This window comes from Adiantum capillus-veneris, chromosome 9 (assembly GCF_014529385.1).
Source record: "Adiantum capillus-veneris isolate H3 chromosome 9, ASM1452938v2, whole genome shotgun sequence".
NCBI classification, from domain to species: Eukaryota; Viridiplantae; Streptophyta; class Polypodiopsida; order Polypodiales; family Pteridaceae; genus Adiantum; species Adiantum capillus-veneris.
In genome coordinates this window covers 117920381-117942603 of record NC_140939.1, presented here as the reverse complement: position 1 = coordinate 117942603, position 22223 = coordinate 117920381, and the positions used below count along the sequence as shown (strand labels likewise).

Here is a 22223-nt window from a genome sequence, read left to right as displayed (position 1 = left end):
CGTCAACCTTGGTAAAACCAAGGTCATGGTATTTAATACCACCCCACAGTGGATTAGGAGGTCAGCGCCCGCATTCACATACGGCCAGGAGAGTGTGGAGTATACAGATGCTTACACTTACCTTGGAGTGGTTTTTAGTGGGCCAGCATTTTCATTGAGGAGGGCAGCAGACACTACATTGACCAGAGCCCATGCAGCATTGGGTAGATTGGAAAGGATGTGTTCACAGGTTCAGTTTCAGGAGCCTCGGACAAAGCTCTGGCTCTCTGACACTTTGGTGGCTTCTGCATTGCTTTATTGAGCTGAGATTTGGGGACCTTCATTGAATCATCACGAGAGGGCAGGCCGCAGTGATGGACGGGGGGACATGGAGAAGCCTCTGGTCTCTATGATCTCACGACTCATTAGAGCCAAGGCTTCAGTACCACGTGCTATTGTCCGAGCAGAGCTAGCTGCCCCCCCCCCCCCCCCCCCCCCCCCAACTAGTGGTTGAGGCACTCACTAGATCTGTCTCCTTCATACACCGCATGTGGGAACTTCCCAGAGACAGATATGCCCGCCTTGCACTTGAGTCCTCCCATGCAAGTAGATACAGCATGCTGGTATAGGGAGATGACATCATGGTTTCACGCGCATGGGTTAAGCATAGACAGATTGCCTCCCTTCTAGTGAAGTGCGCGAGCGAGAGCGTGTGTGAGTGTGTGCAGCGATGGAGAAGAGAGGAGAAAAGGAGACCTTGTGTTTGTAGGGGCTAAAACTCACGCTCTACATGTGAGCCCCCTTATTCTATTAGGTACATAAAGAATAAGTATAGTGGGCGGGCACTTGGCCTAACCGGCCACATGCGGCTTTACCCCAACAACCTTCCACGTAAAGGCCAATGTGGCCGTGAGAGAGAAAAGAAAACCGTACAAAACCTGTACAAGGCCATCACAAGTATGACCTCAGCCAACGCCCACTGGCTCACATAATCTGTGTGCATCCAGCTCTAATCGTAGAGAAAGTATAGAGCGATCGACACCATACTCCTCACCAAAGCCGCACACATCCTGCAGGTATCTGACCATACGCTGCAAAGTGCCCTTATGCTCAAGCCCAACATCAGTCACTGCACGACTAACTGCTCCCACTGCAAATGCAATCTCGGATCTCAAGATGAGTATCTGGTACATGAGACTGCCGAATGTTGATGCAATCCTAGCAATATCTGCCAATCTGACTATCTCAGTCAAATCTGGCTCAGAACTCCACTCTTGGAATTCACTCTGACACCCAAACTCCAATCCCTGAAATCCATCCTCGTGTCCATCGCATGTCACATACGCACCAAGAGCATCTGTCTGTCCTGAACCCTGTGTGGTAAGAGCAATACCTAGCTCTAACTCACATGCATCAGCCTCTGGCCTGAGCATATCCATGAATGACTGAATCATGGCTGAATCCTCAACACTCAAGCCATCCATACATCGTATCCACGAATGGCATGCCCTGTTGCACAACTGGCTCAACATGCTCACAAACTGGAGCATCGTGCAACCTATCCGCAAAGGAGACATGCCTCGTCTCTTTGCATGACTGCGTACTCACAAAGACTGTGCCATCTCGCACATGACGTACTCGCATTGCATGAATCATGCCAACATTAGCACCTCTCGCTATGACTAGCTATCCACAATGCAATCTGAAACTGTGCTCATCCAACACTACCTGGCATCCGCTGTCTCGTAACTCACTCACAGAGATCAAGCTCTGCGTCAAACCTGGCACATGGCGTACATCGCGCAACACGTATGATGCACCACTTGGCAACAATAGTCTGACATCTCCTGCACCAACTATGTCATGCACTGAACCATCAGCTAGACACACATGTCCAAGCATACCACTAGCATATGTGCTAAACCACTCACGACTCGGTGTGACATGAAATCTAGCATTCACATCTAGTATCCAATCCGAAGGTAATGTGTCGTCAAAAACTGACATAAGAAAGTCAAGAGTAAACATGGAAGCAAAGGCGATATCTCCGTCATGCGTAGCCACATACGCTACATCTACTCCCACATCATCCAAAGTGATAGCATCCCTCTTGTGCTGTCTCCTGTGCTGTCTCATCCGCCGAAAACAACGCCTATGTACATGCCCTGTATGACCACAATGCCAACACACAACATCTATGTCTGCAAGATCGTCCTTTGGCTGTAGGCATCTCTCTAGACTCATTTGTGTCAAAAGCATTGCACAATCTTTGCCATAACTCTCTAGTTGTACATGCATCCAAACCAATGCGATAGACAGACTCGCCAAGGTGTAACATGATCGTCGAACGTGCAAGCTCATCCAAGTCCTCCCACTCATTGTCAGTCATAGACTCTGGCATAGCATCCATGCCTTGTAGTGGCAACACTTGGCCCAACTGAGTCAATGCATCATGCATACCTGCTTTCCAATGCTCAAAGTTTGAACCATCCAACACTGTATGAAAAAGCACAAAACCTGACAATGACGTACATGTCAAATCCATGGCAATAACCTGTGATAATACCAAGCACAAATCGATCAACTGACAATAGCCAAAGCCTGGCTAACTCATACACCAAGTATTGTCAAAATACAACATAAGCTGGCATAAGCTGTCTAAGAGAAGTATCAGCAAATAAGGTGATCAATGTAACAAACAAGTAAGCAAAACCGCTCAAATGATGCCAAAATCCCGTTCTAATCCAAGAGCACTATGTGGTAATCAATGAAACTATCATCAACAATCTCCCTCCTGAAGAGATTACCACATGCATGTCAAATGACATAATCCGATGAGCAAACACTCTCACAATGCAATGCCAAAACACTATGGCAAAGCAACCAGTGAGTGCCAAATGCAATCAAAACACGATTGCAAACCATGCGCATAAACAAATAAACTCGCAAGAAAAATCGGACAGAGTTTCGGCAATATTTGGCTATCAAACCATAATAACCATGCATGCCATAAACATGCTCAAAACCATGAGCAAATCATGCGCAAAATCCGCACTCAAGTATACATGAGCTACCCCAAAGTCTCAGCTCCTTAAACTTGGAAAACAATCCTGTAATCCGAAACACGAAGTGCATCAACCGCACTCTACAAGCGAAGCATATACTAGCATAAACTTAGATGCAAACCAACCAAAATATGGCACAAATTGATGCTCAAAACAGCTGAAAATCAGCCCACATATGCCATTGCAAGGCGAAGAATGCCATCCGCCGAAAAGCGCACATCATGTGCATCCACATGGCAATATAAACGAGCATCAAGCACGTACCAAATAAGTAGCAAATGAGCATCCAAATCAGCTGAAAATTCAGCTCACACTCATGCTAAAAATGCTTGCAAAACTCTCTGCAAATCTGTGCACCACACTTTCCGAAATCCGCTCAATCGCATAAGTCAATGTACATAACCTGTGATGAAGCCACTCTCAAACCTGAAAGTCCACAAGAATGCATACATCCACGAAGGGTTCTCGATGTGTGCGCATAAAGGTGTTGAAAATATCAACCCACACACTCTTCACTGAGAGAAAAACATCAATACGCAAAACAAGAGAATGACAAAAGCTCAATTCGAACTCTCCGAATGTAGCAAATGACCACAATATGCATACATAATCTTCAACTTTCCGAATACCCTACAGCCTGTCAGCCTATATCTTCCAAACCGTTCAGAATTTGCAAAAACTTTCTTCTGCAAAGTTGTAGACCACCCGAAAACAGTTGGGCCGAGCGGGAATGGACCTGAAATGTGTTGTTTTTACAGGTCGAAACAGATCTGTAAAAATCTGCACCTATGTACCCTAGACGTGCAGACAGTCTGAGTGACGTATCTCAAAATTGGTGAAGATTTTGAGAAAACTTTCTTCTGCAAAGTTGAAAAGGACGAAAAACCGATTGTGATCAACGGGAATCGGCTTGAATGAGAAGACGTTTTGGTAGGCCAAAACAGATCTGCAAAAACGTACTGCAGTTTTTGCTGCTTCTCTGCTTGTTTCCCCACTAAGCTCCAATGGTGCTCCCAATCCCTATGCTCTGATACCAGTTGAAGTGCGCGAGCGAGAGCGTGTGTCAATGTGTGCAGCGATGGAGAAGAGAGGAGAAGAGGAGACCTTGTGTTTGCAGGGACTAAAACTCACTCTCTACATGTGAGCCCCCTTATTCTATTATGTACATAATGAATAAGTATAGTGGGCGGGAACCTGGCCTAACTGGCCACATGGGGCTTTACCCCAATATCCAGTACTCACTGGATGCACCCTCTCTGACTCTTACACAGTCCGAGATCACCAGGCTCATCCGCCAGGACTTGACTCAGCTAGACACCAGGAGGACATGGATACAGCCAGCACAAGAGCTGGGCACGAAGATGGCTTTCTACAGAGAGCATCTTCTCCAACTTACCGAGGATGGTTTTGTGACGAGGCCCAGATACATGGACCCACTTGTCTCACGCGATACGATGTGCTATTGGCCAGATACGCACACCTTCACACCAGCTACGGATCAAGACTGGGAGATACAACAGAGTACCAACAGAGGCCAGGACGTGCCCCCTGTGTGACATCAAGCCTGAGACAGAGTTGAACTACACATGCCACTGCCCCGTCTACTATGAGATACGAGGCTGCTTCCATTGCTTGTTCAGAGAGGGCTTTGGACCACTCTCCAGAGTCATGTGGTACGAGGATCAGAGATACCTGGGTTTGTTTTTGCTCGAGCTGCGCAGACACAGAGAGAGCCTGATGAGAGGAGAGGCTAGCTAGTCTCAGAGACAGATAGCATCGACGGAGGCTGCATCAGCGGATTCGGATCACTTTGGCCCAACATGCACGATGCCGGGTTAGACTACTGACCATGGAGGAGATTGATGAGATCCGCCAGCAACCGATGCTGGATCTCTTGTGATCTAGCTATCCCAACTGCTTAGCTCACACCTAGCAGTTTAGGATTCCATAGTATTTTATTCTATCTATCTATCTATCTATCTATCTATCTATACTCTGGCTTCAGTATTAAGTGATAAATCCTACTTATCCGGATATATTTATATTGCTATGCGCTCCCGTTTGCGACATTTAACGTAGCAAAAGACCCAGACAATGCAAAACAAGTACCAAACACTATGTACACTTCCCCTTACTTTTCACGTTTCTCTTTTCGGAACTAATAGACACACTTTTCCATTTGACATGCTTTACCATTACAATTAATCTCTAAAGTCATTTTGATCTTTTGTACACGTTTAATCTGAACAATGTCCTATCTCAATGAGATGACAAACGGATCATTACTATCTCAGCTTTGCAAAAAGGCCCGTAATTTCTTCAGTAGCAAGCATCTAGCTCTGTGTATTACCTTAGATAACAAGGGGAGGAACTTTAGTGCAGAGAATAAATGCACATTTGTATCAATACTATCTCACCTTTGCTTTAATTTCTTCAATAGCAAGCATCTAGCTCCGTATATTACCTTATATTATCTTTCAAACAGCATAAATGCACATTTGTATCAACGGTCAAGTATAACTACAATGAGAATGTAGCGCAGCCATAGGTTTCATATGCACAAAATTCAATTATAAGAGGAACAAAGTCAGCAGCATTCCCAAGTGACAAGAACACACAAATCCAATTGCAGGATCAGTGCTGCCAAAATTCACTTTGAGAAGCATAAAACGGTTACTGCTTACCCAAGAGAAAACAATGGATATTCCAACGCCAACACCTATCCATAAAAGAGGGGAGCCTCTGCATCACCAAACAGTTGTACACGCTTAGACAATATGATGGAAAAGACCCCAATGAAACAAAACGCCATAAAGTGTGAAGTCTACATCTGAGGTTGTGGTGGTGGAAAGGGAGGTGGTGTTGCCACACTGGTTGTTTGACTGCTTGTACCACTACTCGAATGTTGAGCCTTGCAATGTACATCACCTGTAGAAAAATGAAGTGACTATTGAGAATGTAAAGAAGACTACAACCACAAACAAAAAAATCCCCTTAGTGTCAAAACTCCATACAATTGACATTTCTTGAGCATTAAAATCTTTTGGTGTCAAACTGGTTTGTCATTTTAAGAAAACAAGTATTTCGGTAGAACTAGAGGAAAAATATCATCAGGACAGTGTCTTTGCCACAAAGCTGTTATAGAAGAGGTCTAGTAGTAAAATATCTGCCCACTCTAAAATTCATGTAATAAAGCACCATGAGTGAAACATTTCATGGAATTAGTTCACATCATGTCATAGCTTTCTTGGTGGCACAGCTCCCCCATAGAACTGAAGGAAATTTCTTGTAGGTTTGGTAGGGGTTTCTTGTCATTCATCGGGCGCCTCCCCTTAGTGTCAAAACTCCATACAATTGACATTTCTTGAGCATTAAAATCTTTTGGTGTCAAACTGGTTTGTCGTTTTAAGAAAACAAGTATTTCGGTAGAACTAGAGGAAAAATATCATCAGGACAGTGTCTTTGCCACAAAGCTGTTATAGAAGAGCTTAGAGGTCTAGTAATAAAATATCTGCCCACTTTAAGATTCATGTAATAAAGCACCATGAGTGAAACATTTCATGGAATTAGTTCACATCATGTCATGGCTTTCTTGGTGGCACAGCTCCCCCATAGAACTGAAGGAAATTTCTTGTTGGTTTGGTAGGGGTTTCTTGTCATTCATCGGGCGCCTACCTTACTCTACAAGCATGCCCGTTGGGTCAAATTTCATTGTGTTCATTATAGCTTGAAAAGAAGTAAGAAATAAGAGCTTAATTTTGGTTTCCTTTTGACACCTAGAAACTTGAAAAATATTGGAGGGTTGAGCTTTCACTTCCGAAAGATCTACACTTTCACCATATTGAATTTGCATTCTCATTAGAAAAGGAGACACCCCAATAAGGTAAACTTGTCAACCTTTAGGTTTCAAGCAACAGCTAGGTTTTCAGCCTTGGGTAAACTCCATACAAAAAGAAACAAAACCATTGCAAGATGGTCCTCGGGAAAGCTCTGACATTTTCAAAAGACCACAAGGTTGCATACCTACAAAATAAGGAGCTCTCTGAAAAGATGGACTTGTACCCTTCACACTACGTAACGGCAAAGAGACAATTACAAAACACAGCCAAAGCCTAAATACAAGATACAACCGTAGGGGGAGAAAAACCTCAAGATCTTTGGAATGAACTAAGTTGACACAAAAGCCTAAGGATTGGGACAAGGGAAAAGATACATGTACTTGGGGGTAAATTGGATAATTGAGCGTAAAAATCCACAAGGGAACCACATAAATCTGCCTCCACACCTCTCCAGCACCAAGTGATGCATACTCTGAATAAGAGAACAATCTAGACTCTTTCCGACTAACCAATCGCTACGTCACGTGTGCACTTCACTTGCGCTACGTGGACATGTTCCTGCTACAGTCTAGCATCAATCGTCTAGCTTAGGACCTAGCCTGGCACTTTGTCAGCCTCTAGCAGGACGTGCATGTCCATGCCGGTCATAGTTGCATACCCTCTCTTGCACAGGACAACATTTCAGTATATAGGCATTTTACCGCGTGTGAACCGCCTCTTAAGTCATTTTATCAAAAGTGACTTTTCATTCAACCTTGTTGGAATGTAGGTAGAAAAAATGGCTAAAGGACCTATAAAAGAAATCCTTTGGGCACTAATGGAAGACAGAAGAGGCAGCAGCAACAGAGGAACCTCCAGACTTGGGGATCGCAAGCAAGCAACTAGCGTTTTCAGCCTTCTTCTCCATCAGCATTTTCAGCCCATGAAAAGCAGCATTTTTAGCCCCTTGATCGTTGCAGATTTCAGCCCCTAGCCTCGTCGTGGTTGCAGACCCAAGCCATCGACAGTGCTAGCAAATCCGGCATTCATCCATAGACCCATCGTCGCAGTCGTCGCCGGCGACATCGTCGTCGTCGTCGTCGTCGTCAGCAAAGTACCTCAGCAGTTAGTACCCCTTGTGCCTTGGCTCGGCATAAGGATCCACAGGCCCATCAAGAACCTCGTCAAGGATCCACATGCTCGTCAAGACCCATCAGTACCTCATCGTCGACACAGACCCAGCAGTGCCCGTCGTCGTCGTCGTCGACATAGAACCTCTCAGTACGTCAGTACGTTAGCACCCGCAGTACCCACAGTACCATCAATACCCAGCATCAGTACAATCAGTACCTGTAGTACCCAGCATCAGTACCCATTAGCATCAGTACCTCAGCATTTAGCATCATTGTGCAAGAATAAAGAAAGTACTTGCTCTAGCAACAGACCAAGGGGGCCCTTCAGGGCTTGGGACCCGACATCCCTGTGTCGTCTCTTTTCTCTCTCTCTCTCTTGTGTCTCTCTCTTTCTTTCAGTTCAATTCCTTCAAGTGAAGTAAACTGTCCCTTGTGTTTGTGCGGAGTACTAGACCCGAGCTAAATCGTTAAACACTTCCGTTGCACCTGACATGCTAAGACAACCCGGACAACATAAAGTTGAATCCTCCATGCACACAATGAGGGCACAATCTTGAGACCATAAAACTCCGTAAAAAAGAACCCCTTTGTTACGTCACCAGACATCAAAATGGGCACTTGATGTCACAAAGTGATGACGTGGCATGACCTAAAGGATGGACTCCGGACAGAGAGGGGTCAAATCCCTACGGAAAGATGGAGAAGAAGTTTACCAACCTTCAAGTCTTGCCAAGTGGCCTATTTTTAAACGTTCAGTTCGTACCAGCTTCTAGGACCTCGTCCGATGGGACCTAAGGGACACAAGGGGATTAAAAATAAAGCAGGTCCCAAAAAATTGCATAAAAGGCAGATCATGTGGCAATTGTACGGACGCCCGCAAATCGCGCTACTGACGTGGCAGGCCGTACGAATTTCCGCAAATCGTGCTTGCAGCTTCTAAAGCTAGCTATTGGGCCAAGATGCTTTCAGACTTTAAGCTTTTCATGTACACTGCTTTTCGGAAGGCCAAGGCCTATAAATTAATTGACAGGGCCTCACCCTCAAGCAGATTAGCTTGGGAGCACTCTTGAGAAGAGGACCTCAGACCTTGTACTTGGTGAAGCATTAATAAGAAAGAAATACCAAAAGGGGCACCCGTCTTTAGGGCCAATCTCTCTGGGCACGGAACTTCGCCGTGCCTTGTCGCCTCTCTCTCTCAGTTTTGTTCAGTTCTTTCGATTTCTCTCACGTGTGTTGCATTAGATTCTCGGCTTGGAGTGTCCAAGTGTATTAAAGTGGTATCAGAGCTCAGTCAATTCTTCTTCTACAAAGGATCTAATCCCTCCACTTGCAACACAGATCGACTCAGTCGTCGACGAATCCCACAAGGAGGAAACTCTGGCACCTGATCACTCTGGTTCGAGAGAGAGACACGAAGATTCCAACGGACATCGTCCACCTTTGGAAGATTCAAAAGAGTATGGAACATCTCCACCTTCTGAGTACAAAAGAATGGAGATGCAGCGTCAACAGCAGGTTGATGCTTGTGCCCATCAGATGCTTCACTACTCCAAGGATCCTCAGTATACGAAATTTTTGGTAAAGCATCCACTTGACGAGATGCACTCAAAATGGCATACCCCCATCCGTTCACCTCTAAAGTCAACTTTGAAGAAGACGACTACACCAGGAACATCCACTCACAAGGTGTACTCAGAGGATGAACTCGAAGAAGCGGTAGAACGGCGAGTCAACAGACTCATGAGGACCAAGAAGCAGCCATGAAAACAGAGTCAAGCAGCCAACCATCCAGGCTACATGGATCGGAGATCTACTTTTGTGAACGCTAGGAAGGCAAAGAAACGTGTAAGATTCGAGGGTGTTTCAAATTCATCCTCATCCTCTTCTAACAGCTCCAACAGTTCTTCTTCCTCTCCATCCAGTGACTAGGATAGAAAGAGCGAGAAGAGGAGAAATACTGGAATAGACTTGGACACTCCAAGCCAAGAATCTACTGCAGCACACGTGAGAGAAACTAACAGAACTGAACAAAACTGAGAGAGAGACGACACGGCATGGCTAGTTCCGCGCCTAGAGAGATGGCGCCAAAGACTGGCAACCCTTTCGGTACTTCTTTATTATTAATGCTTCACCAAGTACAATGTCCGAGGGTCCTCTTCTCGGCAGTGTTCCCAAGCTAATTTGCTTGAGGTCCTTTGCCTTCCCAAAAGCAGTGTACATGAAAAGCTTGGTGTCTAAAAGCATCTTGGCCCAAAAGCTAGCGCTAGAAGCTGCTAGCGAGATTTGCGGAAATCCATACGGCCTGCCACGTTAGCAACGCGATTCGCCGTCGTCCGTACAGCTACCACGTCATCAGTCTTTAATACAATTTTTGGGGCCTGCTTTATTTTTAATCCCCTTGTGTCCCTTAGGCCCCATCGCACGGGGTCCCATAAGTTGGTAGGAACTAAACTTTTAAAATAGACCACTCGGCAAGACTTGAAAGTTGGTAAAACTTCTTCTACACCTTTCCCTAGGGATTTGACCTCTCTGTGTCCGAAGTCCGTCCTTTAGGTCATGCCACATAATCACTTTGTGACATACCCTCCTCTTCAAAGAGTTGTAATCGCCCTCGATTACGCTTGCAAAAATAGAATACCTTCATAAGTTCAGATTAGTCTCAACTCACGAATTATAAGAGGAATAAAGCACTCATAAAACTATAAAAGCAGTGGACACAAGAAAAGCAAAGAAAAAAAAAACTAAATTACTTTATTTGCTACAAAACAAAACTAGATAAACAAAAACATTATTAACTTGAAAATGTTTTTAGAAAAGGCATGCGCAAAATAAGTTGACCCAGCTTACTTGGTTGAAACTTAAAACAAGTACTCAACTTTAAACAAAAAAGGATAAGACATCTTAAAAACTTAATCCTAAAAATCAAACTTCACACAACAACTTCTAAACGAACAAATTATTAAGTCCTAACGTAAGCTAAATACGAAATCGAAAAATGAATACTACTATAAACCTACGAAGAGCAAAGATCCAAACTTGACAATATGTAACCTCAACTTTATCACCTTTATCATGCATAGCTTGGACAATAGCTATGACATCCCTACTCACGTCGTCAGTGCCCAAGAGTAGGTACAGGTTTATATAGAGATCATTCATGCTTTGAACGCACTCTACAAAACCAACGAGCTGAGTTTCTATCACCCTCCGGAGGTGATGGGCATACTCAGCCATGATAAAGGCTAGCATTTGTCAAGCTAGAGTAAAAAATACTAGAAGCGCAAAACAACAAAATAGTGTGTTACTAAGTCAAACAATAAGTGGGCTTTTAAGCTCTCCACTTTTACTTAATTTACTAGTGATTATCTAAACATTCCAAAGGAAGAAACATTAAAAATAAAGTTACTACGAGGAAAAAATGGAGAAACGTTTTTCATGATTCTTTTGAATGACTATCCTTTCTCAACGAGTAAAGAAATAAGATAGCAAGATTGAACAACAAAAGCAGATTTACTAGAACAAAGACAAGAAAATCTAAACATTTGAGAGCAAATGGCATCGTACTTAGCTAAGAGAGAAATGTTCAAAGAAATGTGAGACATAAGGATGATATTTAGATTGGCATATTCTGGTTCAAGGCGCTTATCATAGATATCTACTTCTAATCCCAAGGGAGTTTGAAAAATCTTAAGGTCTAAAAAGGCACAACAATCACTATTTGTGATACAATTAACTTCACAAACTCCTTAGGATAAATTCCTCCACCTACAGAACTCGAATTCAAAAACATAAAATCTTGAAAAGAAAGAACCTCAGGAACAAAAAGATCATCTACAAAGCATCTTACATTGCATAACTTGTGCAAAAATATTGGGCAAGTGTTAGCAAGGACAAGACGCTCCATAAAATCAAACTCATAAGTAAAAAGATAGAAATTAGCAAGAAACACATCACAATTGGTGCCCGTAGGGATACCAATTGTTTGCTTGAAAAGAGAGTCACCGACAGTCATATATATATTGTCCAAAAGAAAATCTAACCAAGATATGATGTCAATGTCATCTACATCCTAGTGAATCTCTTTCCTCCTTTGTCTACATCTACATTCTTACTTTTTGACCATAAGAAGTCAAAGTTCAAGGCTTACTTTTCTACTAGCAGTGCCTTGTACCTATCCTTCTCAAGCTTGTACGCAAAAACTTTTTAATAAGAGACTTGACTTCGAATTTAAGGTCCTCTAACTTTAGCTTCGTATATAGTGTTGTAAAGTCAAAAGTTTGGAGACCTAAAGGAGAAGATTTCTCCTTAAGGCTTCTTGAAGAGTTGAAAAACTTTATAACAGGAATCACACCTACTGAATCATTTAAAATCCAACTTGAATCGGTAGGTACGTGTGCTTCCTTTTGCAGATTTTTTTACAATTCATTTATGCCGAGTAAAATGGCTTTAAAACAACAACAAAGCCATTTGGAAACTTTGGTCAAAGAGGTGTTACAAGAAGCAGCTATAAATCTAAGCTTTATAGGGTTCTTATGGAACTTCCAAATGGTATATAAAAAAGGTAATTTAGGCTAGCACTTGAAACCAAAACACTTACAAAAGTCTCGAGGACGCGCTGATTTATAAAACTCTTAGAGTTTCTAAAATTACCCTCTATGTGCTCAATAGGAAAACAACGAAAAGGCTCAAAGCCATGTTTTTCTATTGCCGCATACAAGGGTTTCACACTTTCACGTACGGTGCTCTTAGTTTGAACTTTTCTTGCTTCTCTTACGTGTTCCTGAAAACGAACAAAAGCTGTTCGAAAAGTTTGGCCAACATACATCATAGAACTATCATGAATACTATAAATAACATAAATAACTCCAGAGGTATGAACCGGATTTAAAGGTAGATCTACCATAAGATGTTTTTTCCTTAAACGCCTCAAACGATTGAGGGCTTTTATGGAAGAACTTGTGTAATGAGTACTAACTAAGACATTCTCGAAAGAAGCCCAACAAATAGGACCATCACCAAAAACATGCAAATTCTTCAAATTAGACTTCGTTAAAAATTTAAATCTTTCTTGATACAAATTATGACTGCTTCTAGCTATCAAAAAGAAAGAAGGAGTCGAAAAGACATACCTGAGAGTCATCAACATTGCTAGTTGAAGCTGAAGAAGAAGTAAAAGTGTTTTTCATTTTTGTGGTAAGGTCAGTGTTGCGGATCAACGCCCGCCTCAAGGCTAAAGATCCTAAGGCTAGATTGGTGCTAACCACACCCCTCATTTGTATAGCAGGGTTGTTGCCAAGCAGTGAGGTCCTTAAATAAGGTTGCTTGCTACACCCAAAAGATGATCGACAATAATCACTACTCAACCTCTCCTCTCACAAGAGATATTTCATGAAACCGCACAAGACACCCTTGATCCAAAGGACCCAGATTAAGATGTTATTTTTATTTTTTAAGAGATTTATTAAAAAATACAAGACAAATATTACTCACAAAACAAAAAACAAACCAAAATCAAGACGAAAAGAAACTCTACACAATCAATCATGGCACAACCAAAATTACAAAAAGACCTATTACTTATAAAAAGTTTATTTAAAACGAGGAATAAAAGTAATACACACATAAAATCACATCGACACATGAATTTAAGATTGGTAGTTGTTGGGGTAAGCACACCCTCCCAATATATCTCCATGAAGCTCAACATCTGGTGACCACTCGGACAAAAATCAAAACGATTTGCATGTCCACTAGATGACTGAAAAATATACCTTCATAAGTTCAAAATAGTCTGAACTCATGAATTATAAGAGGCAAATATCTGGTACTTAACGAATAAAACAGTCATTGAATATTCACACCACATCCATATCACAATCCCCGTCGTGATCTTAGATTATTAACTAAATCTTGCTACTAACATATCCACATCACCCCCCAGTGAACAAGACTGAAATGCTGCTCTCATTTCGTCTTTCAAACATGCACTCAAACACTACACACATGAGAGAGCACATATAACAGATTCGTTTTAGGAATTCCCATTTCAAAGTACTTCTTTCCATAAAGTCATTGAAACCGGCCCGTGGGGCGGTAGGCATTGGCTTTCACCCGAAATTCTTTACTTTAGACACACACAAAGAGCACTTTGCAAAGAGAACCTGCGACGGGAATTAACACTTGAATACACACACGGCTCGGAAGCTACAATGCCCCAAGGAGACGCCCACAACCTGTAGACCCCAAAATTGGCGCCCCTTTCGGTATTTCTTTATTCTTTAACAGAGGGAATAAAACCTGTGACCTCCTACGAGCTGCCCCGAATAATCCAGGCTGAGAATACATGTTCTGGCCCAATTTCGGCAACATAACTGTACTAGGACGCTTCACAGTCAGTATCCCCACACAATAAATGACTTTCCCGACGCATACGGACACTTTGCAAAACCTGGCGAGAATCTGCAGCACGCTGAATTCTCTGTTATCTGCCCCAAAAATGCACCAGATCACCTCTACAACGGTCCCCTCGCGTCCCCGAACCTCCTAGGGGTATTAGGAACCGTTTAGGGCGGAAACCCTAAACCTGCAAAATACACAGCAAGCTGTAATTCCCTGTTTTGGGCTCCGTTTCGCGTGCCGGTCGCATCAGTAGCAAGACCTCAAGCTCCCGCACCTGTAGGGCTCCTTGCCCTTTGAATCGGACGAGATTTCTCACATGAAACCTCTCCGAATTCACCTGTACCTGCGGGGATTAGCCACTAGCTAACCCAATACCTGTGCAAGAGGCTCTTACCTCGGACATCGCGCATGAACCCACACAACTGTACATCAATCAAATGAAAAGCCCTCATGTGGGGCATCACATAACTGCACGTAAGGGAGAGAGAGAGAGAGAGAGAGAGAGAGAGAGAGAGAGCAGTGTGTAGCGAGCAGGGCATCACTCCTCGCACCACATTGTACATAGAGCGAAAGGAAGCACTCCATAGCTCTTAACCTGTGGCAAAAATCAAAATGAGCCCTCTCCCAGCATAAAATTCAGCGCCCATTTTTCTGTAGGAGGCAAGTCCATGAAAATCTGCCACTTGGCGCATTTACAAGCATTTTCCCGTTTTGGGTTTGCCGCTTAAAAATCTCCAGACTCGTTGCCCAGTTGACTTCGCGGCAGAGTTGTAAAACGTTCCCCTAGTCATACCGGAGGTAATGACGCGAACACATTTCACGGCCCAAAATAGCAGTTTCCTAAATTTCAAAAAATGATTCCGATGGCCTCCCACCGGTCATCTGACCATCTATCCTCATTGGGACCGCATCCAAAAGTGCAATGTGGCCCAACTATCGGATACTTTCTGTTGGTAGTCACACCTGGACTTTATGCCTTTATTGAGTTCACTTCCTAGTATCCACCAACTTGCTAAGTGCGACGGGGGGACCTACATGATCTTGCTCTGAGCCTAGGCATCCTCTCACTATACGAATTCCAGTGCCGACCACTTCCTGTCTGCGGGTGAAACTACCGTTCACATTGGCCATACAATGTCTGACCGTTTGCTACTTCAAAAAGAGGGTCTCAAAAATAAAACAAAAATCATTGGAAAGAAATCAACAACTAAGGATAGCAGTTGCCACGTCCTCGTGACATAGTTAACAGTTGCACGTCCCCGTGACATACCCCCCTCTTGAAATCGCAAACGTCCTCGATTGCATACCATAAATGCACGCCACTGATGATCTTGTGCTATTAACACTCTTTTATCATCGCATGAATCTGCAAGAAAGGTCGTAATACATAGATACAAATGACTTAATGAGACCATACTTTTGTCATTTCCTCTATTACACTGAATTCATATGTACATTTGATGTACTAGCTCTATCATTACCCCTCCTTTGCACACGTTGGGTTGGGGCATAAGTAGGCTGTAATCCAAAGGCTTCAAGGTAAAGCTCCAATACATTTGGTGACTCTGACAGTTCATGCTCTTCCATTCACTTTGCATCCATAGGCGGATAGTTCTTGAACTTCACCAAATAACGTCCTGCAACTTGTCTTTAACTTTTCTCTCCTTATCTGCCAAAACTTGCTCAGGTACAAGGATCTCATCAAGTTCCTCAACTTCTGGCTAATCCACATGTGGCATATCTTCTAGCACATCACCCATGAAGGGTCTTAGAAGACTCACGTGAAACACATTATGAATCTTCCACGCATCAGGCAATTTCAGCCTGTAAGCCACATCGCTGATCTTGTCAAGCACTTGAAAAGGCCCATAGTAACGCATGCTGAGCTTAGGAAACAACCGTTCCTTGCCCTTCATCTTCTTTAACCTTAGCAATACCCAGCCACCAGGTGATAACAGCAATTCACGACGGTGACGATCAGCAACCTTTTTCTATTTTGCTGGAGTCTTCTCCAAGGCAACTTTAATTTTCTTGTACATTTCATCCATGTTCTCAACGTATAGATCTCTCTCAAAGATCTTGTCCTTTGTATGCAAAATGGGAGGAAACTTTTTGCCGCATTTAACACTCGAAAGGTGCTTTGCCAGTTGACGAATGCACCGTATTATTGTACACATACTCAAGCATAGGCAAATACTGTTCCCACTTGCCCTTATTATCTGACACATAGCATTTCAGCAGATCTAAGACAGTAGAATTAGCCTCCTCTGACTGTCCATCAGTTTGTGGATGAAACGAAGACAAGAACTTGAGCGTAGTGCCCATGTTCTCAAACAATCCTCTCCAAAACAAACTGGTCATGCGAGGATCACGATCACTAATAATTGATTGTGGCATACCATGGTACTTACACATTGTAATGAACAAGCGTGCCATCTTATCAGATTTTATCTTCTTCATGACAGGGATAAAATGGGCCTGCGTGCTGAACCTGCAGATAATGGTCCATATACCATCATTCCCTGTTGGCGTTCTTGAAAGATCAAAGATAAAGTCCATAGCAATGCTTTCCCATGGCTTATCCGGAATCGACAATGGTTGTAACAACCCAAGTGCCTTTTCCCTGTCAAACTTGACCTTTTGGCAAATTAAACATGCTCGCACAAAGGCATCCACATCTCTCCTCAAGGTAGGCCAATAGAAGAATGTCTCTACCGCTTTAACTGTCGCATCAATGCCACGATGCCCTGCATATGGTCGACATGACTCTCTTCCATGACCTTATGTCGCAGTGGCCTTGTGACACAAAGTCTGCCATGCATCATCATAAAACCATCTCTAAGGAGGTAGTGCTCGTGATGTTGCCCCTCTTGTAACTGTTCAAAGATCCTTGCAAAATCTTCATCAACAGTATATTGTTCCTTCATGTCATCTAGCTCATGATGATAAGGAATTGACACAACTGAAATTTGTGGCTTTCTTGATAACGCATCAGCCACAACATTCTTCTTGCCTTCCACATGCATAATCTGGAAGTGGAACATAGAAAGAATGTTTGCCCATCGCATATTCTTTTCGGATAACTTTGACTGTGTCAAGAAGTATCGCAAGGTCCGATGGTCTGTTTGGACAACAAAATCAGCACCTAAGAGGTAGTGTTTCCAGCTAGAAAGCGCATGAATCACGGCCAAGAGCTACAGTCTTCAAGTCTGGCTATGTCTTAATAGCTTCGACCTTTGCGGGATCTATTCAGACACCATCCTTTGAGACTATGTGGCCAAGAAAGTGGATCTCTTCGAGGAAGAATTCACTTTTCTTAGGATTGACAAGTAACCTGTGAGACTGCGCAGCTCTTCGAACACAATGGTCAAGTGACGCCTATGCTCCTCTTCATTCTTCGAATATACTATCATGTCATCGAAGAACGTACTGTTGATGCGAGCGGAAAATCCGGTCCATCATTCTGTTGAACGTGGCAAGAGCATTTGTTAGCCCAAACGGCATCACTAGAAACTCATAAAGACCAAATGTCGTTCTAAACGCAGTCTTGTGCACATCCTCTGGCCTTATACGAATCTGATGGTACCCACTCTTAAGGTCTATCCTGCTGAAAATTGCAGCACTCTCTAAACAATCAAGAATATCATCTATTCTAGGAATAGGAAACCTATTCTTGATGGTATTCTTATTCAATGCACGGTAATCAATACACTTGCCATGAGCCATCCTTCTTCTGCACTAGGAGCACTGGGGAGCAAAAGGGTGAAGAACTAGGCTGAATCAGCCCCTTCTCTAATAACTCCTCAACCTCGCCCATAATCTCTTTTTGTTGCGCCGCACTAACCCTGTAGGGAGGTCTATTAGGTGGACTACACCCTGGCACCAAATCTATCCGATGGTCCTCAGGTCTCTCTGGCGGCAATTGCGACAGTAATGAATCAGAAAAACAGTCACTAAACTTTTGCAAAAATGTTGACCTTTCTTTAACTAACACAGATAAATTTGACTAATGAAAATCTGAGACATCACGTGCAAAAATCAAGTACACAGAAAGACGATTCTTTATTACAGAAGTGATAGAAAAAGCAGATATAATAGGGATTGATTCTCCTTTTAACTTTACATCCAAGATGTGAGTTTTGCCCCTATGCTGTACAGTGATATTTTTGTTGTAGGCATCCAAGACTCCATGCACTCGAAACATCCACGGGATCCCCAACAAGGCATCACATCCTTCCAACGGCATGATGTAGAACTCTTCTATGTCCACATACGACTTAATATGCAGACGTAGCTTTCCAATAATGGGAGTAACACACTCTGAGTGGCCAGGACATGCCAACCCTGCCTGTGTTATGTACCCCATCTCTTCAGCTCTGATGCCCAACTTCATAGCTAACTCTGGTGAGATAAAATTGGCTTTGGCACCTAGATCAAATAAGATGAGTGCCGTCTGATCCCTAACTTTTCCCCCATGTCATGCATAACTCACTGGCATCTGTAATGGGCCTAACACCCACCATGTCTGTCACCAATGTCAGAAGACGGGCACCAGGTGCCAATAGAAAAGAACAGACTAAACAGACTTTTAGCACTTCATTAACAATTGAACTGAGAGAAAGAGACGGCACGCGGCACGGAGTGGCGGAATTCCGCCCGAGAGAGTATTGGCCCCAAACCCTGTCACAAGACGAGCACCACGTGCCAATAGAAAAGAACAGACTAAACAGACTTTTAGCACTTCATTAATAATTCAACTGAGAGAGAGAGAGACAACACGCGACACGAAGACCTTGGCGCCCCTCTCAGTATTTCTTTATATTGCATCAACACAGTACAAGTCGGTACTCCAGACTCTGCACCTTCTCCAGAAAGCATGCCAGAGAATGAGCCCTAACCTCATATTTAAAGGCCCTTGGTCTAAAAAGCAATTACAATGAAAAGCCTTCAAACTCAAAAGCATCTGGTTCGAAAGCAAAGCCAAAAAGCTGCCAGCGTAATTTACGAAAATCCGTATAGCCTGCCACATCATCAGCCAACGCAAAACGCGAAATTCCGTACAGCTTGCCACGTCATCCTGCGAGCTCAATTTTCAAAAATTTGCCACGTCATCAGTTTTTGCGTGTGTGCGTGTCCTACTTTATTTTAATCCTTTACGTCACTTGGGGCCCCATCGAACGGGGTCCCCATAAGTTGATAGGCCTTCTTCTTCTGTTAGTTGTTCTTCTTAGGGTTTAGGCCCCTCGGCCGACATCTGCAAGTTGACTCCATTCTTCAAGGCTTTGACACGTAAGCAGTGTGTTACATCTCCCCTTCTTGAAAGAGAGTAATCGTCCGTGATTACAGCATATCTGCAAAACAACTCAAGTTAGCTAAAAATTTCCGAGGAACATTCCGAGGGACAATCAGTTTGCTCTTTTTATTAAGGAGTTAGCTTCTCCTGCTCTTTTGATCAAGGAGTTGGCTTCTCCTTTCGGCTGTTTTGATCAAGGAGTTAGCTTTTCCTTTCTGCTCTTTTGATCAAGCAGTTAGCTTCTCCTTTCTGCTCTTTTCATCAAGGAGTTAGCTTCTTCTTTCATCCAGATCGGAACTCTAGATATTCCGGCGGAGTAAAATTAGCCATCACACCCAGACCGTACTGATCTTCCACGGGTGTCTTGATGCACAAAAAAATTACATACCCAGGCAATCTCATCCAATTAGGAATATTCAGTAATTGGCACATCACAATGTAACACAAATGCTTACATATGCATGTTACAAGACACAACAAACAGCGCCGCTGAGCACTCCCACGAGACAAACGGTCTGCGGTATGAAGCTACTCAACGACTACCTCGTCACTCCCCCCGCAAATAACCTAAAAAGGTCCGGGCCATGAGCTCAGAAGACTATACAACCAAATGCTCCCCAGACCACAGTCTGCGTCGCTCGGAGGTTCAAGCATACAACCAAACGCTCCCAAAGCATCGGCCTGCGTCGTTCGAAGGTTTCTAACATACAACGAAACGCTCCCTTGGCATCGGCCTGCGTCGTTTCGAGGTTCAAACAATACCAAAACAGTATTTCTCACTTCTCCACCCGAGAGTAAAAATCACCAATCAATAAAACCAATATTGAAACCAGAGTCAAACATTTCAAATTGACACCAAGACAGGTTTAAAACAGATAGCATCCATTTCAAACAAAGTTCAAACAATACTTTCTCAAACAATGTTCAAAAGTATCTAACTAGAAAACAACTAGAGAGGTCATTCAGGGTTTTGTTCGGACATCCGTTCTGCATCACGGTGATGGTTCGGTTCCGAACCTGGAGAGTTGCATCATTCTTGTCGTGCCAGGGCATGCCCAAGAGAACTTCGCAATTGCCCAACATCATAATGTGGAAATCGGCTTTTCCATGATAATCTTGTATAGTCACTGGATGTGCACCAATGAGCGGTACCACTTTCTGAGTTTGCCCCGTGGCTAGCTCAGCTTCAATTTCTCCACCCTCTGCATCATAATCAAAGTGCATCTGCTTCAAGACATCTGGATGGATGATGTTCTCCATAGCTCAGGGGTCAAAGAAAATAAGGGCTTTCAAGCCGTTGACTTTTTCATAAGCTCTGCATAATTCATTAAAACTCTCGAGGTGTATACCATAAATAACGGGTACTAGTCCAATAGCAGGTGTAGCCTTCTTGGCCGGAGGTGGCCGCAGGGATCTGTCTGTCGTGGGAGCAGAAGGTTACACTGAGGATGTCGAGGCTCGCTCAGGACATATATTCAACGTATGCCCTGTTTGAAAACATTCGAAGCATCGGCCTTCTTGTAACAAGGCGTCTCATTGACGTTGTGTCAGACGAGGCCGTTGAGGTTTGTTTTCACGAGATTCCCAAGAATTTGTTCGTTGTTGCCGGGAGTTCTGGTTGGTGCCGGAGGTTCTTCTATGGTAAACTCCAACTTTCCTTTCATGAGCTTGTAGCCGACTGCGGCATGGTCCATAAGCTCTTGCATCGTAGAGACTTGCTTGGAGAGACAATATTCCAGCAATGGTGATGGTAATCCAATGGTGTAGCGCTCACACTGGTCCTCCAAGGGAATGAACTTAAAGGACACCGGAAGGTACACATCGAGAAACCTTTGGTTATAGTCGTCCATGGTTTCCGTGGCAAGCATTTTCAAGTTGCCCTATTCTGCCAAAATCCGGATTTCAAACGTCGAAGTCATGTAACTACGTGCAAAAACTGTCTTGAAAGCCAGGTCCTTGGAGCATGCAGTTGTGTCACGATTGAACTCCACCATTGCATAGCATTATCTTTAAGAAATCTCGCTGCTCGAGAAATCTTAGAATCTTTTGTATAGTTCCCCAAAGCATAGATGTTGTCGAATTGTTGTAGGAACTGCAATGCTTTCTTGCGATCTTTCACCCCGGAAAAAGTGAAAAATTTGACTGTCGTGCCACCATCTTTGAAATCTTTGGGTTGTTAGGCGCATGTCCCGAGTATGGATAATAAGGGTATCCATATGGGCTCCAAATATTGTAGCCTGGTGGCGGTGGTGGTGGAGGTGGGGGCAATGGCGATGGCAAAGGCAGTTGCACTGGATCAGGGTCAGATGGCTGCACCATATTCTTGAAGACTCCCCCGATGGGAACAGATGGCTGAGAAGGTTGCCGGTTGGAAGCTCTGATACTTTCTAGTGCCGAAGGAGGAGGTACCACCTGGGGCATCAAAGGGGGTAACATGTAGTTCAAAAATTGTTGAAAACATTGCAGCATCAGAAGATTCTGTTGAGGATGCCGCAAAAGAATGTCGTGAAGCTCGTTGAGTAGAAACTGCAAATAT

General features: G+C 43.5%; 1 protein-coding gene across 3 annotated transcripts in view; it reads right to left on the bottom strand.

The window, feature by feature from the left end:
- Positions 1 to 22223, bottom strand: part of TIC40 (hydroxyproline-rich glycoprotein family protein) — a 146662-nt gene that overhangs the window by 51915 nt on the left and 72524 nt on the right. For all 3 annotated transcript variants that reach the window (XM_086520015.1, XM_086520013.1, XM_086520014.1), the window contains exons 3-4: positions 5873 to 5972; positions 5729 to 5786 (exon numbers count right to left, since the gene is read on the bottom strand). In XM_086520015.1, coding sequence (XP_086376141.1) covers positions 5729 to 5786; positions 5873 to 5972 — 158 coding nt within the window. The remainder of the gene's footprint in view (positions 1 to 5728; positions 5787 to 5872; positions 5973 to 22223) is intronic.